Source organism: Diabrotica virgifera, chromosome 8 (genome assembly GCF_917563875.1).
Source record: "Diabrotica virgifera virgifera chromosome 8, PGI_DIABVI_V3a".
In the NCBI taxonomy this organism is placed as follows: Eukaryota; Metazoa; Arthropoda; class Insecta; order Coleoptera; family Chrysomelidae; genus Diabrotica; species Diabrotica virgifera.
Genome location: NC_065450.1, coordinates 32,118,851 through 32,130,658, shown reverse-complemented (window position 1 = coordinate 32,130,658; position 11,808 = coordinate 32,118,851). Strand labels below are relative to the sequence as shown.

Genomic DNA, 11,808 nt, shown 5'->3' with positions numbered 1-11,808 from the left:
CATTTTCTTCCGGTGCAGGTTCCTCTTCTTGTGGTGCTTCAGACTCTATGTTCTCTTCTGATTCGCGGGAATCTGTATTCGCAGCTTCCCCATTATTTAATTCTGCAGTTTCACCATATAACCATTGATCATCTTCTAAATCATCGGCCATTTTTACAATTTGATTTTGTGTCAAGTCAAAGTGTCAAAAGTGCATTTTGACGTTGATGTTTTTATCAAGAACACCAATTTAAGCCTAAATGTCCCTAATTTTTTGCACTTTACCTATTTCAATAATATTTGTTTATGATATAGTTTTATATTAAATAATAGCATTATTTTATATTTTGTAGTCTTAAATAATAGTAATCTAAAATTGCGACCATTAATTTTCTAAAAATTTATATTTCTTTAGTGATTATTATGACGAAATTTAACAGTTGGCGATACTGTAAAGTGTCGGAAACTCTTTCAAAATATGACGTTCTCTGTTGATAACTTCCTTCTAGTCTTTTAGTTTATTCGTTCAGAATGGGTAAGTAGAGTGAAAAATATTTTTAGTTTAATCTGTGGTCATCGTCGTGAGTAGTAAGTTTTTTTATTGCAAATATTGTTTTTAAAAGTCTTTTTAATATAATCTAGCTAATAGAGTAATTATTTTTTAAATTCTTCATTGAGAAATTAAATTTAGAAAAACATAACCAAGATTTTTGAAGTTATGAAAACATACTTCAATGATGAACTCTTTATTTATAAAATTGTCCGATGTGTTGTGCTGACGACAAAAAACATCCCACAGCGATCTGATATTACGCAGCAATATGCATTTATGATTTTTGTCGAAAATTGGGTATTATAACTTGTACAAATTTTAGGTATTAGTAGAGACCATTGGCATAAACGAAGGTCCACAGGAGGCAAGAGGAAGCCTCTCCGTAAGAAGAGGAAGTTCGAATTAGGACGTCCAGCCGCAAATACCAAACTTGGAGCACGTAGAATTCACTATGTCCGTACACGAGGAGGTAACTTGAAGTACCGTGCATTGAGGATTGAAAAAGGAAATTTCGCATGGGGCAGCGAAGGTACTGCTCGTAAAACACGTATTATTGATGTCGTTTACAATGCCAGTAATAACGAATTGGTACGTACCAAAACATTGGTAAAGAATGCCATCGTTGTTATTGACGCAACCCCTTTCAGACAATGGTACGAAAGCCACTATATTTTACCTTTAGGACGCAAGAAGGGGGCAAAATTGGTAAGTAGCACATGAGACTTTTTACAGGGTTTTGGGATATTAATTTGGGGCTACCACATGGTTTTGTCAAACTACATCTCTTTTATAGTCTTGAGATATTTAGTCATCATTCTATGTATTTCTACTTTTTAAAAATGTGGTAAGGTTCACTAAAACTAGAAATACAATGTTTTTGTTCCACATGATGCTTACATTCATGCGTGTCATCTGAAACTCATGATTAAAACGTATTATATACATTTACTGATACATACTTTGAAAAATATGTAAAATCGGATATTTGTGTTTTTGGACCTTTACTTTTTTATTTTACTTTTTAGACAGCGGAAGATGAAGAAATGTTCAATAAGAAACGTAGCAAAAAAGTACAGAAAAAATATGAAACTAGGCAAAAAACAGCTAAAGTAGAACCTGCATTAGAAGAACAATTCTCAACTGGAAGGTTATTAGGTAAGCAATAATATTTAATAGCTTTTTGTTGAGGATTTTCATCAGAAAATCCTATTTCCATCATATAATCCTTTGCATCATCATTTTTTCCTCTTTTTGTATCATGAAAATGTACAAAAATGTCGATTTTAGCCCTGCTAATAACAAATTTTACCGATCATAAAACCTTAATTATAATATCTTTTGTAAAGCCAAAACACATTTTGTACTCTTAGTGACGTCACTATGTCATGAATCATAATATATGATTCAAAGAATTTAAATGTGTCCTTAATATCACTTTCAGGTCCAAGATTTTATTTTGTGAACATTATAATTTTTTCTTGTTATATGTTACATAAAGACTAAAGAACATCAAAAGTCAATAGCATACAAAATTTCAATGTAAAACGAATAATGTTTAACTTGTCTTTATGTATTTTTTTTGTATTTTGTGGTAGTGTGTTGTCACCTCTGGTCCTTATGCAAGCTTCAGTTTGTGTGGGCACACTCCTAATCAAATTATCAACATTTTGTTGTGGTAGGTTGCTCCATCCTTTAAAAGCAGCTTGTACTAGCCGTGCAGCGTTTTGTGGATTATGCCAGCAAGCTCTAATTTTTCTTTTAAGCATATCCCATAAATACTCTATAGGATTAAGCTCGGGTGAGCAAGCAGGTCACTCCAATATAAAACAAGGGAAACCTTCTGCTTCAATGATGTCTGTAGTCACTCTAATGGTATGTAGAGGTCCATTATCATGCAGTAAAATTAAGTTTTCTCCCGTTGCCCGGTTGCACCTCTTCAGAGCCTGACTACAGGTTATCATCATACCTGTGAGCAGTTATGATTGGATGAAAATTAAAGGAGTTTTTTTTACAGATCACAATTCCTCTCCAGAACATTACACTTCCCCTTGTATATTTGTGAACAGGTCTGACAGTTTTCGTTCTTGCATGTCTTCCTTGACCTCTAAGTACACGATTTCGTGGGTCATCTGATTACATTAAATCCTGACTGTTTTTGAAAATAGCACATTTTGTCAATTCCCAATGTTCCAATTTTGGTGGTGAAGGCACCAATTTAGGCGATCAACCTTGTGCTGCCTGGATAACTCGGGAACCCATAACTGTCTCCTGTTGTATACTTCTTGGTACGATCTCTTCTTCTTATCGTTTCAACTGAAACAGTTACACCTGTAGCTTCCAAAAGCTGCCTTTGGAGCTGCAGGTGAGAAATGGTTGGGTGTCTTCCAGCTGATTGGACAATTAAATGATCGTGGAGAGCCGTTATTACTTTTGGCGACTTTCCCTTGCTTTATTTTTGAGCTTTCCTAGTTCCTCTTACCTAGAATATGTTTTGGACAGAACGCCTTGTATTACGCCCAGCTCTGCAGCTATGTCCATCTGAGAACATTACTTTCTCCACATTACCAATAATCTTTCCTTGTAAGTTTTATAACCCCACATGAGGCATATTTTCGTTTTTGGACGCAAAAGTTAGTTTATTTATTTTCGTTCAACTTGCAACTCAAGCAAATAATCCATACTGTACCGTGCTGTACTATCCGATTGTCTTATATATTTGTTTATTTTCAATAAAAACCTTTAATCTTCGCAACAATAATAAGTTTTCTCAAAAGAAATAAATATTACTTTGAAATACATGGTGATTCCATATAAGTTTGGGTGTGTGTACAGCTATTCCACGATTGTGCGTTCTGGGCTAATAGAATATGAATGATCGTAACTTATTCAAGAAGCAGTAGTTAATTTCAACAAAACTCAAATATTAAAAGTGGTATTAATGTTTATTTATGATTTTTACATGTAAGTAAACATTTTAAGTGATTGTTCTTATGATAATCTTTGAAACATGATTTCACTCACAACAAACAGATATACATCACACTTTTCGCATCTTATTTTAGTTCTGCTGCCACAGTTTTCAAGCCAGCATGATCTAAGACTATCAATTTTGTTAAACAGTGGAAAATGTTCATATCCGTCATATCATCTTGTTTCTGACGGTTGAATACATGGTCTGTATCTTTTAGGATTCAGATCTGGATGTACTATTTGTTGCAAGATATTTCGGATTTAATCATAATTTATCATTTAGTAAAGTACCTTTAAACTTTGGATATACAGTAGAACCCCGAAAATCCGAACTAATTGGTGGGACAACCTGTTCGGATTCCGAAAAGTTCGGATTATTTGAAAGTTAGCCTAACTAGTAATTCAAAGCTTTCACTGTCGCTGATTTTGAGTCGCAAAACGTTCTCCCAAGAGTGTGAACAATATTTTTTGACTCACGTTGACTACGAGAAAACCGAAGTAAGTTTATGGTTAACCTTTATAAGCACTACATATTAAGTATGTACGTATTTATTTTTAAGAAACTTTAAAGGTCTAAGTCCTATTAATCCTACATTGTTGTAGCCTATGTATGGTCATTTTCATGAGCATTTTTCAGTGCGTCACAAATGATAGAAAAAAAGGTAAGTCCGTGATAATATACATTTTAGTGATATGACAATTTAGTTAAATCTGACAGTTGTCAAATTTTATTTGCAATTTGGCATAAAACCAAAAATCAATTGTGCTTATTGCATTTTTAAAATGGTATTTTCTTTGATTTGTATAGTCTTTTAAATTGTTCAGATTATATTCGTAGATATATTATATAATTCGCAAATTATTTTATTTTCGATTATAGCGCCATCTATTGACAACTAGAATAAATGTTATAAATGTCACCGACGAAATGTAATCACTGACATGCGTTTTTTCTGTGCATTTTAATGTGTTAGAAAGAAATCGAAAAACTGACGCACTGAAAGATCCTCATGAGAAAAAGCAACATTGTTAATATTTAACATTGAAAATAATGTGACATGTCAATGGATTTAGAGTTAGAATTTAGACACAACATGTGGATGTAATTCATTCTTACTCGAATGAGGGCATGTGATGCTTTGGTGAGAGGTAACCACCAATTATTAGTTTTGGTTTAAATTTTCATGATGATAAACTTTAGCGAGCTCACGTCTAAAGGATTCATTCGTTTTGAATTGATCCTTGTGAGCAATGACTTGCTTGTCATAGTTACTCTGATTTTTACTCTAAATTAATAAACATTTTGAAAACTTTTTCTTTTGCTAAAATAAACCTCTCTTTACAGCTTGCTTAGCGTCAAGGCCAGGACAATGTGGTAGAGCTGATGGTTACGTCTTAGAGGGTAAAGAACTGGAATTCTACATTCGTAAGATTAAGTCTAAGAAAGCTAAATAAATGTTTTTATAGGTGTAAACAATAAAAGTTAACACTAATACTTGTTTTTGATTTATCTATCTTTATTTATTTATTAACGGTTTCACCATTGTTCAAAAAAAGTAATACAATAAATTATAAAATAGTTGACATAGTTAAATTCAGATTCGTTTATTCATGTCAATAACACATGTCAAATAAAATTACACAAAGATTTGGACGCAATACAAATTAAAAAGATGCACAATACGACTAAGAGTATTAATAACATTAAATACTAACGTTAAATTTGATTACATTAACAATGGACATTGCTTAAAGTCATAAAATCCTAAAACTTAAATGCAAGAAATTCCTCATTACTATAAAAAACATTTTCTAACAAAATATCTTTAATTGTACTCTTAAATTGATTTAATGGAAGACACTTTAAACTATCTGGAAGTTTGTTGAAAAATTTAATAGCCCAGTTTGACACCTCCTCAATCTCCAGCAGGCTGGCACGAGATGGTGTTTATATCAGGTGTCATGTTGGTGTATGTTCTCATGGGTTTCAAAGTGCGCCCCTCCCCTCTTGATAAACATTAGGTTCTCAAGTATATATAGAGATGGAACGGTGAGAATTCTTAGGGACCTATATGCTTGCCTACAATCATCCCTATACCAAAGACCAGCAAGAACTCTAACTGCCTTACGCTGCCAACCAAAGACTGTCAACATTTCTGTTGAATGACCCCAGACTAAAATGGCATAGGCTAGATGAGACTGAAAAATTGCATGGTACGCTGTTATTAAGACTTTATGTGAAACATTAGATGCCAGATTCCTGGGTACAAACAGATTTTTTGCTAGCTTTTTACTTAGACTGTTGATATGTTCACCCCATTGAAGCTTGGGATCTAATAATACTCCCAGAAATCTGACACTGCTCATACCATCATTTACATTCTGTGTGTCTCTGAGAGAAAAAACAACTCTGTTGGTTTTTGCTGCATTGAGCAGTAATCGGTTTACGCAAAACCATTCATTGGTCACTGACTGTGCAGACATAGAACCCTCAAGCGACTCCCCAAGTGTATCAGTTGTAAAAGACACTGTGGTGTCATCGGCGAAGAGTGTGTACTTTGCATTTGTGTTAATGCTCATAAGGTCATTAATATAAATTAGAATGGGTCCCAGAACAGAGCCCTGGGGAACCCCAATATTAACAACACTCTTTCCTGATAACACCCCAGAGACCCTCACAACCTGTGTTCTGTTTTCTAAGTAAGATTGAACTAGTTTTACACTGTAAGGACAGAAGTTGTATTTTTTGAGTTTTTGCAAGAGCATTCCATGATCTACACAGTCAAATGCCTTGCTCAAGTCACAAAACAGAACAGTATTAAACTGCAACCTATGAAAGGAGTCTACAATATGTGAGACCAAGTCCAGTATGCCAAGTACTGTGGATTTGTCCTTTCTAAAACCGAACTGAGAGTCTGAGAAATAGTTATTATTTTCAAAAAATGTGGTTATTTGTACTGCCATAGCTTTTTCAACAATTTTAGAGATTATTGGAAGCAGCGAAACAGGTCTATAGTTTTCTGGATTCTTAACGTCCCCTTTATTTTCTTTAAAGCATAGATTTATTAGTTTAGTGAGTGGGCTTATAATAATATTTTTAATCATTTTAATAAGGTTAACATTAAATCCATATATATCATGGCTATTTTTATTCTTTAAGCTGTTTATTATATCCCTCGTTTGATTAAAGGTAATTTCAAGAAATGAAAAGGTGTTTGTATGATTGACATAATTAATTTTATTAATAAAGTCAATATTTAATTTTGGAATGTCTTTAACTATATTAGTGGCAATTTGGGAAAAATAATCATTGAACTGGTTTGGCGTGATCTTGTGATCTTCTAATGAAGACCCTGATTTTCCTCGATATTTGTTTATCATGTTCCACATGGTTTTCTGTGGATTTTTTGAATTTAATATTTGGTCATTTGACCTCGCTTTGGCTTTCTTAATTTCATTTTTATATTGATTTCTGAATTGTTTAAGTATATGATGGTTATTATCATTTTTATGTTGCCTATAAAATTCTTCTAAAAATTTTAGATGTTCCCGCATTGCCTGTAGGTCATTTGTAAACCATGTGATTTTTTCAGATTGGTCTGATCTTACTCTATATTTTTTTTGTGAAAAAGATTCTAAAAAACAACTTTCAAGAATATTCATAAAGCGACAGAATTTTAATTCAACATCAGTGTTATCTTCATAGATAAAATCCCAGTTTACTTCCGATACTTTGTTGAAAAATATGTTCTTACCTTTTTCAGTTAATAGGCCTAATAAGCATAGTTGTCTCAGTAAAACCTGTAACCTTTTTTTGAATCTCAAATTTGACAATCTGGCCTTTGTGATCTGAAAAACCAGCCTCAAAAACCTTAGCAGAGTACAGGGGCAATCCAGGATCCATGAAAATGTTATCAAGACACTTATTACCCCTTGTCGATTCATTTATAGTCTTGACTAGGTGAAAACCTTCAAGAACGCCTTGAAGTTTACGGGCACTTGCATTGTCAACAAGAAAGTCCACATTGAAGTCCCCAGCAACAAGGACTTGTTTATTTGGGCTTAATGTGCCTAGAACTCCTTCAAGAGAGCCCAAAAAAATGTCAAACGGGCCAGAGGGGCTATGGTATACTGCTAAAACTAACAAGTTAAAATCTTTTAGACATATACAACAATATTCTATAGAAAAATCAATTATAAAAGTCATTATTAACAACATTAAAACATATAGTATTTTTGACGAAGATCGCAGAACCCCCTCCTCTATTTTGTGACCTTGCCGTGTAGTTGGCCAATCTGTAGCCCTCAATATGGACTGTTTGGATTTCCTCGTCTGCCAGCCAGTGTTCTGTAAGGCATAGAATGTCAACATTCTTGTCCTTGATGCATGCCTCCAAGAGACCAATCTTATTTCTCAGTGACTGCATATTGAGATGAAAAATACTAAGAGGTATTGGAGATTCACTTGAGTTTATATCTTCATCTTTTGTCCCTGGTGGCTCTGGATATTCATAAAATGGTTGACTGAGATCCCAATTGGCCAAAGGGACGTATCAACAATTTCATTTGCCTGATCTGTGGGAACTCCTAGCTTGAAGGAACTTCTTTGATCATCCTTTTTAGTGTACATTTTCTGGCAAATAAACCCTGCTTTCATTCCATTCTCCATTAAATGAGCCTTAACGGCTGCCGAGTCCACTGAGGGGTGGAAGCCGGTTACAAAGAACCAAGTTTTGGGGGATGGTGATTCAGCTACCTTGAGTGTTGTGACACTTGCAGCTGTGCCTCTGATTGGTGCCGGTCTACGATTTTTAGGGGCTGCTCTCTTTCTGTTTTGGACAATGGTCCAACCTTCAGTAGTTTCACTCTCATTGGTATTTGTTAACTGATGTTTTTGAAGTTGAGATATTTTGGACTCAGAATTATTGATTTCCGAATCCGAAATCTGTTTTGTTTCTAACATATACAATCGAAATTCTAACATATACAATAAAAAACATATTAAAAATATGATGTAACGCCATAAACAAACTAAACACGATCAACACAATTTAACAATTGCCTAAAAGAATAAATTGAACTAAAAAATGGATGAACAGTATATGTGTTGAAAGTGCCTAAGAGCTCTAGTACTCTAGTCATCGGATCATTTCTACCATAATTATTACGGTGATACTTAGGGCCGGTTGTTCGAACGCTAATCAACAATGATCATTATCAAATAATTAATTACTGTCAATGTAAACTTTGTTTGGGTTGTTAAAAACATAATTAATTACAATTCTGAGACTATAATCAATTAATATAACAATAATTATTAACATAATTAATAATAAATCTCATAATTGTAATTAATTATGTTTTCAGCAACCCAAACAAAGTTGACATTGACAGTTTTGGTGACAGTAATTAAATATTTTTTTTTTTTTTTTTTTTTATTTTGGCTTAGACTTACCGTCATACTGCCAGACACACAAGGAATACAAGTTATCAAGTTATACAAAACAGGTTTAAAACAAAAATAACAACTAAAAGGTATTAAGTAACACTAAGCTTAACAGCTAAAACTACTAACTACCAAAGGTATTAATTAAAAATGTTTAAGGGAATTATAATGATAATTTGCTGTCTTTTAAAAAGTTAATTAAAGAGTTGTATACATCTACAGAACCAAGTGATAATAAATATAGTATATTCCAAGGAGTTGCTACTTTACATTTTAATAAATCATTTATTAATTTAGATGAGTAAATTGTATTTTTAGAACAACCAAAAAATATATGATCTAAATCACTTTCCTCTTCACAATGCTCACATTTATCATTATCCAAAACCTGTATTTTAAATAAATGCTTTGGATAACATGCGTGCCCGAATCGTACTCTAATAATAGAAGTTATGTACTTTCTAGAAGCTCTACAAGACTTGTACCAAGGAAATTTGGGAATATCGGGCTGAATTAACGAGTATCTATTTTGATTCACAAAAGAGTATTCCTTCCACTGGTAGCTCCACTCCCGATGCAGTGTTGACTTGAAAGAGATTATACTATCAGTCAGTGTTATTTTATGTAGAATACTGGTATCGGATGAAACGCTTTCTTTGGCTAATAAGTCGACATACTCATTATGTTCAAATCCTGCGTGTGCTTTAATCCAGATAAAATGTACATTGATTCCTTTGGTTAAAAGATTTTGTTTAATATGTTTAATTTTATAAATGTATGGGCAGTCTTGGATGTTTGGGGGTCCATATTTACCAAGAGATTTCAATACTGCTAAGGAGTCAGACAAAATTATAATATGGGCGAAATCAAATTCAGCTACATATAGTAAAGCTTCATATATTGCAATAGCCTCTGCTGTATAAATCGAAGTCTCCGGTTTCAGTTTGAATTTCTTTTCTATATATCCCGATGGTATAAAAAAGGTGCATCCAGTTCCATCTGCAGATTTAGACGCATCTGTATATAGAGCTATTGACTCATTGTAACTATTCGTTATGGATAAAAGAATATTTTTATTTAAATATATGTTTTCACTATAATTTGGTACAATAATATCTGTAGGAGAAAAGAAAGAAGAGTACGCGTAGTTTTTGAATAAGTCGTTCGTTTTATCTATATTTTTTAAGAGTACTATATTTTGATTATAAGCTTCACACAGTAAGGGAGATTTCTTTTTTTGCCAATATTTATTGGTTAGATCATGGCAACTTAAAGTCACTATTTTTTGGTATAGAAGAGGGTTAATTAAGTATACTTTCATTAAATATTTTTTGGACAAAAAACTTCGTCTTAGATTTAAAGGAGGTTCCAAGGCTTCCAAATATAAAGCTTGTACTGGAGTGGATCTCATAGCTCCTAGACATATTCGTAAGGCTGAATTCTGTAAAACGTTGATTTTGTTTAGTAGTGCATTACTTGCTGATCCATACAAAACACTGCCGTAATCGAAAATAGATCGTATGTAAGCTTTATAAAATAATAAACTTACTTCAACATCCGATCCCCACCAAGTTCTATTAATTGATTTAAGAAAGTTTATTCCCTTATTACACCTGTTCAACATGTCGTCAATATGTAACTTCCAGGTCAATTTTTGGTCGAGTATCATTCCAAGATATTTAATTTTATTTTTAAAAGAAAATTTATGCCCACCTAAGGTGATTGTGCTAATATTAGGAAAGTTATGTCTGGTAAATAAACAAACTTGTGATTTACTGCATGATAATTCAAAGCCATTTTCAATAAACCATTTTTTATGGAGACCATAGACACTATTCAAGTTTTCAATGGATTGCTGATATTTCTTGTGTTCTGTGTACAAACAGAAATCGTCAGCATATTGTACAACATTAAATGCAATATTGTTAATAGTGATGTTGTGTAGATCTGCTGTGTAAATGTTAAATAAAATAGGGCTCAAAACGGAGCCCTGAGGTAATCCTTTATTATTAAGTCTAGGGCCTATAAGAGTATGATTATTTTTTAAATAAATTATTCTATTTTTATACAGGTTTACAATGTTAGAAGCAAACTGTGATGGAATATTAAAAAATGTAATCATTTTTTCTTGGAGAATTGAAAGAGAGACAGAGTCATAAGCACCTTCGATGTCTAAAAATAAAGCGGGCACATAACTGTTCCTGGAAAAACTGTTCTGAATGTCTACAACAAGAGTTGTTAAGGAATCTAAAGTTCCATAACCTTTTTTAAAACCATGTTGGTTAGCGGGTAAAGGATTTTGATCCCTTAGCCACCAATCCAACCTAATCTTAACCATCCGTTCGAGAGTCTTCAATATACATGATAATAATGATATCGGTCGGTAAGCTTCAGCTAATTTAGAGTCTTTCCCCGGTTTGGGAATAGGAACGACTATAATACGCTTAAAATCTATTATGCTGTTGCCTTCAATAATTATCTGGTCAAATATATTTAAAAGTAATTGTTTTGCGTTATCTGGTAAATGTTGTATCATAGGATATTTGATTGCATCGTATCCTGGTGAGGTACTAACGCGATTATCAAGGGCAAATTCTAATTCAGTTCTCGAAAAAGGTGTAAGGAGAAAATGATTCTGATCAGATGGAAGCGTTTTAGAATTAATAACATCTAACTGGTTATTTACGTAAGGTGGAGCTATTTTATCGAAAAAATCGTCTACCCATGAATTACTTAGAGGTAATGAAAAATTAACTTTTTTCCTATTCATTTTTCTTGCTTGATTCCAAATAAGACTAGATGGAGTTTGTTTATTTAATTTTGAACACCATGCAACCCAACTTTGTTTGGCCTTTAATTT

The 11,808-nt window shown here is 33.0% G+C and overlaps 2 protein-coding genes across 2 annotated transcripts in view; one reads left to right on the top strand and one right to left on the bottom strand.

Annotated features, from left to right (window-relative positions):
* LOC114341438 (pre-mRNA 3'-end-processing factor FIP1) overlaps positions 1-188 on the bottom strand; it is a 29,233-nt gene extending 29,045 nt beyond the window's left edge. Inside the window, exon 1 of the mRNA XM_028292235.2 lies at positions 2-188. Coding sequence (XP_028148036.1) covers positions 2-151 — 150 coding nt within the window. The 5' untranslated portion in view covers positions 152-188. The remainder of the gene's footprint in view (position 1) is intronic.
* A 195-nt stretch (positions 189-383) lies between these two features.
* LOC114341439 (40S ribosomal protein S8) lies at positions 384-4,995 on the top strand. The gene is made up of 4 exons (XM_028292236.2): positions 384-514; positions 855-1,237; positions 1,558-1,687; positions 4,848-4,995. Exons 1-4 carry the CDS (start codon positions 511-513, stop codon positions 4,955-4,957), a joined length of 627 nt encoding a protein of 208 aa, XP_028148037.1. The 5' UTR covers positions 384-510; the 3' UTR covers positions 4,958-4,995.
* Positions 4,996-11,808: the final 6,813 nt, after the last annotated feature.

What these genes read in the sequence shown, in the direction of transcription:
- LOC114341439 (XM_028292236.2), top strand. An exon ending in GCAAGAAGGGGGCAAAATTG is followed by an intron (nt 1,238 to 1,557) that starts GTAAGTAGCACA and finishes TTTACTTTTTAG; the next exon opens with ACAGCGGAAGATGAAGAAAT. An exon ending in CTCAACTGGAAGGTTATTAG is followed by an intron (nt 1,688 to 4,847) that starts GTAAGCAATAAT and finishes CTCTCTTTACAG; the next exon opens with CTTGCTTAGCGTCAAGGCCA.